General features: G+C 41.5%; 1 protein-coding gene across 2 annotated transcripts in view; it reads right to left on the bottom strand.

The window, feature by feature from the left end:
• Positions 1-1,732: 1,732 nt before the first annotated feature.
• Positions 1,733-5,392, bottom strand: part of SLC28A3 (solute carrier family 28 member 3) — a 138,530-nt gene continuing 134,870 nt past the window's right edge. For both annotated transcript variants that reach the window (XM_069105082.1, XM_069105084.1), the window contains 3 exons: positions 4,591-4,689; positions 4,200-4,320; positions 1,733-2,985 (listed from right to left, as the gene is read on the bottom strand). In XM_069105082.1, the coding sequence (XP_068961183.1) occupies positions 2,868-2,985; positions 4,200-4,320; positions 4,591-4,689 (338 nt within the window). In that variant the 3' untranslated portion in view covers positions 1,733-2,867. The remainder of the gene's footprint in view (positions 2,986-4,199; positions 4,321-4,590; positions 4,690-5,392) is intronic.

The following is a 5,392-nucleotide window of genomic DNA, read 5'->3' as shown; positions in this document are numbered from 1 at the left end:
AGAGAGAGAGAGAGAGAGAGAGAGAGAGAGAGAGAGAGAGAGAGAGACCCTGCCTAAGTCACTTAAACCCTTGGTATCCTGGGCAACTCTAAGACTAAGACTCTAAAAGCAGGGGTCATTCCACAAGACAGAAGATGTTTCTTTCCTGGGAGTTTCCAGTGTCAATGAAATCACAGATTCCCCACCCTCAAAGTCAGTTATTATTAAAATCTAAGTCAGTGGAAAAGCTAGATTCAGTTGACAGCAGTTCATATTGCAGGAAACATTACTAGAATTTGTAGACATTTAAGTGAGCATTGAATGTTGTTGAAAAAGGCAAAACTATCTGAGGATTCTGACATTTCTAGGACTTTTTTTTTCTGTTTTACCTATGTGACTCAGTAGCTCAAAAAGCTCATTGAGTTCTTCAAATCTGAAAGCAGCCACAAATGATGCAGCAGAAAAGCATAAAGGTAGGGGATAACACAGTGGAGAGATTAACTCAGTGCCTGGTAGTTGCCTGAGGCATCACAACCAAGTCTTGTGCCCAGAGTACTCCTACAGCCCTCTCAAGACTAGCAGATGTTGACATTTAAAGCCAGGTTCAGTTGAGAAAAAGACCTAAGGACATCATGACACCAGGTCCTTGTACCGTGGTACCACCCTGTGAGGAGTAGAGGTCCTTGGACATAAGCCCCTGTGGGTAGAGACCTCTCTCCACATGTTTATTACCTTAACTGAGGAAGCTGCCACTAGGAGAGACAACAGGCAGGGGTAGAGAGCTGTTCACCCAAAGTGAATTCTTACATAGTTTTTGTTTGGTGGTGGGGTGGGGGAGGAGAAGAAAGGGGAGGAGAGAAGAGGAGGAGAGGGGAAGGAGGAGAGGAAGTGGACAGTAGAAGAGAGAAGAGAGTTTCACCATCTGGTGGTCTCCAATTTCAATGAACTATTATTACTATTTGGTTTTAATCTCAGTTATTTCTACATGATAAAATACTTTTAGCACCTTCTAAATTTTGATAGCCTAAGACAAAGCCCCAGTCACCTTGTATTAGTTATAGCTTTAGCAATTGGAAATGAAAGGAATGGGGTGGAACTTTCTGAGCAAAGACATAGTTTGGCTGACTTGTGGTCTAAGGCTGTCACAAATAATAATTGTAAATCAGAAGATCAATTTTCTTCTACAATTGGTTGTTGGCGTGTTTGGCTCTCCCATGTGACCCATCCCCCCACTTTTAAAAAAGTCTCTGAGGAACACAGTTAAAAAGAGAGACAAAGTACAATACAGAAATACTAGCAAAAGCTATTTAAATATTTTATGTTTATTTTCATGGTGCACAAATGTTCAATTGTTCAATTTAACAAACATTTGAGAAGTTAAAAGGAAAGAAACTGTATTCTTTTTTTTTTTTTTAAGCAATTGGGGTTAAGTAACTTGCTCAAGGTTACACGGCCAGTTATTTCTGGGTGTGGTGCTAAGTATCTGAGCCCAGATTTGATCCCCAGGTCATCCCGACACTGGGGCCAGTACTCTTACTTGCTGTGCTACCTGGCCGCCTCAGAAACTGTATTCTTAAATCTCCCAACCCTAGACAGTCTCCAGAAACTCTTGAGAGCCAAGCTTATCTGGCCTCAAGGTACAGGAGATAACTTACAAGAATGGAAATGATACACAGGGACCTGATTGATTGTTATATTGTTTCACTGTGTCCTGCTGGGGCTGAGATGATTCCAAACTGATGGTGCTCTTGGATTTTCCCTTTGAATTTCAATTACTCAGTAACACGAATGACACTTTAATAAATATCCCAAATGCTAGACCTACAAAGTCATTGCCTAAGAAACTCGGGAATTCTACCCATTAGTCATCAGGGCACCCCTCTGCAATTCTGTGAGGTAGACTGGAACAGGTGGTCCTCACTTTTTTCTTGTGATGGCACAACTGAAGCATAGAAGCCTAGCCACTTCCCCCGGGTACCATAGCTGGAGAGAGGTTTTCTCTCAGAACCACAGATAAGGAATAGGTAATGTGGACTTCGCCATGGTAACCATGGTAGCAGATCTTTCTCTTGGTTTTTGTTTTTCAAATGGTGCCTCTTAAGAATCGGAGAGTGGAATGGACATTTCCCTCTTACTTCTGGACATCTTTTCTCATCTCCTTGGGGTGGGGGTGACACTACTACTCTCTGAAATAGCCAAACAGTTGTTTGCTTTTACATGGACAGCTGCATTGAAGCTTTTGAAGGTCTGATATCACATCAGCCCCAGTGAATTCAGGACGGTCTATAACTGATGCTTGTTTTAGTGGGTCTCTGGATCTCCAGTTCAGGATACCAAATGAGTACATGATGAGCAGAGTTCTTTCTGTTGGTGAATTAATTAGTTTATTAATACCTGTATTCAGGTGAAATGCTCTGGAATACCAAATCCAAATAACAATGAAGAGAACAAAGAAAAGATTCTATCAGGATATCTGAATAGCCTTGTGTCCTTGTGGGGAAGAAATAGGGCACAGAGGAAGCAAATAGTTTTTGATGGGTCATACTTAATGTTCTCTTCCTCTTCCAGTCCATTCTGATTTCATGATAGAAAAATTAATCTAGGGGCGGCTAGGTGGTGTACCTGCCCTGGAGTCAGGAGGCTGAGTTCAAATCCGGCCTCAGACACTTGATATACTTAATAGCCGTGTGACTTTGGGCAAGTCACTTAACCCCAATTGCCCTCCAAAAAGCAAAAAAAAAAAAATTAATCTATAAATAGCAGTTGGTATTTTCCCATAACTCCTCCTTCCCCCAATAAAGAAGTGTGATCACATAGATTCATTTTCATATTGTTCCTTTCAATTGATTGTAGCCTGTGCCTGGGACCAAAGGGGAAAGAAGCTAAGCTCAGAATGAGGCAGTCGTCCAATCACAGTTAAATGTAGTTCGGTTCAGCATCAGACAGCAGTCATTCAAGGTGGATAAATTTGCTTGTGAAATATCACTTTTGTTACTGGCGACAGTGCTGGTGGATCGAGGAAACCCCAAACAAAAGAGAGAAAAAAATTAAGTAGATTTGCTAATATGCTAGTAAGGCACAAAGACAGTATTTTTCTTCTGGAATTAACTGTGGTTAGATCTAATAGAATTGCCCCAGCATGGGAAGTCATAGTAACATAACTCTTTTCATTCCAGCCAGTCATATCATGGACAAATTACTTTGTATATGCAGTTATCCTTCCATGTCATGGGGGTAAGGGGAGTGGCACCCCCTCAATCTGGAAAATCCACATAAAAATTTTGGGCCCTCCCTTTTTACCAGAAAAGTCCGAATTATCATGGTATTAAAAATAAAATATGTTGATATTATACAATATTATACATATATTTTATGCATTTCTGAGTTTCTAAGTTTTTTCTGTGTCATCTGCAACTTTGGCAAAACTCCCCCCAAAATTCTAATTTAATTTCTTATACTCACCCGAGATATATTGAAACCATGATGGGAAAGTTGAGATGTAGAAGGGATAACTGTATGTCCTAAAGAATGTCAGACCTTTTGGGATCAAACCTTCCTTTAGGGGAGGGCTCATCTCTATAAGCATTGTTGAATGAAGAATTTAAGGAGTATAGATTTAAATATGCAGGAAATATGCAGGTCATTGAGTCTAACCTTTTCATTTTACAGATAAGGGGAGGGAAGTAAGTTATAAAAAAGCTAAATAACTAGCCTAGGTACCCATGCCAGAGGTGGGATTTTGACTTAGTCTTCCTGATTCTAAACCCAGTGCCCTATTCACCACACCTTACTGTCTCTCAGACAGGTTGGTCTGGGAAAGGAAAGGGACATTTTTCAGCTGGGACAGGACATTTTTATCAGTTCTGCAATTTTAACCAATAGGTTGAAATGAACATCAGATCTTGATCTCGGTAAGAAGGGAGCATCTTGATCTCTGAAAGGGCCACAGGATGGGAAGGATGGAGGGATGGGGGAATGGTGGGAGACCTGTTCATTACCTGAAGGAAGCCAAAATGAAAGGTTGAGGTTGAAAAGACTATACAAATGCTGTGACCTGATATTATCATTAGGGCACATTTGCAAAACTTTTCCTCTCTTTGTCTCTTGCCTCCTTGAGTTTCTTTCAAAATTACTATAATAAAAAAGTATCCCTAGGTCAAACTCCATCACAAGCCTCTTAATAATGGAATATAAAGTAGTTGTAATCAAAGATACAATACCTGGCAAATAGGTTTTGGCAACAGGTAACTAGCTCAGTTGTGTTGCTAAGTGAAGTTGAGTTGAAGGCATTTTCTAAAAGACTATAGCAATCTATCTCCTTGGGAGGGCTGGAGAGTATGCCTAGAAATTAGACATTAGACGTAAGAATGACAGTCATTTAATTAAAGAACTAAATTCTTTGTGTTCCCAAGTTTCTCCTCTCTCCCCCCTTTTCCCCACACCTCCATTCAGCTTTTCTATTTCTACCCACTTTCAGTACAATAGTGGGACCATTTTCTCAGCCTTTTATTTCCCCCTTAAATAATCCATCCTTTGGACTCAGGTAGGAAGCCAAAACTGAAACACTGCCATCTTGTGGGCCCTGAGAGATAGGCAGGACAGAGCACTTACCAGCAACACAGGCTGTCATGAAGCTGGCTACAGTACCAGCGATCAGAGCCCTGAAAGCCCCTGCGGCAATGTCCTGCTTCCTGGAAGGTGCCATAGAAGCTAGGGAATATGGAATAAACATAGAGTTGTCAGTAGGTTCAGATAAGGCCTCCCTCAAAATGGATAATCTCCAGAAGGAGCTCTGAGGTTGGACTGTTCAGTGCAGGCACCTTCTGAATAGAGGAGACCGGGGTTCACCTTTTGGGGGAGCTCCTCAAGGTGGGAGACAGGCATTGGCCAGAGCTGTAACTAGGAGGGGCAACTGGGACTTTCTTGTAGGGTGCTGAAATCTAGAGGCCACTAACAGCATTGCTGACTCTTCAGCAGGTAGAGACAAGAGTAGCACCTAGTTAGCAGGAATAATTTACTTAAAATAGAGAACTACCAGACAGCATGGCGCTTCCCATGAACGGTAGGATGGCTTCTAGTCTTGACTCTACATCATATTTATAGTGTCTTGGTCTCAACCTGGGAATCTAGCTGAATTTGTACTTTGAAATCGTAAGGGTACTTTGTATGCTTCTTGATACTAGACGCATTTTGTGGTGCTTGCCCTAGGATCCAGAATTGGTAGTTATGGCTCTGAATCTGACCCACTAGAAAGAACTGAGGCTTTCATTCTCAAAAACTTAGCCTTGCTTAGAGAATGGGTTGGATGCAACAGAATCCCTACAATTCATCAGAAATAGAGGTATGCATGGCAGGATAGATGGGTGGGATTGGGCGTTTGGGGGAAGTTGGCTTGAATGTCAGCACAGAAACT

This window comes from Petaurus breviceps, unplaced genomic scaffold (genome assembly GCF_028583685.1).
Source record: "Petaurus breviceps papuanus isolate PSGF00001 unplaced genomic scaffold, PetGlider_PUasm1.0 138, whole genome shotgun sequence".
Taxonomy (NCBI): Eukaryota; Metazoa; Chordata; class Mammalia; order Diprotodontia; family Petauridae; genus Petaurus; species Petaurus breviceps.
Note: the sequence above shows the minus strand (reverse complement) of the source record. Positions and strands in the feature narration are given on the sequence as shown.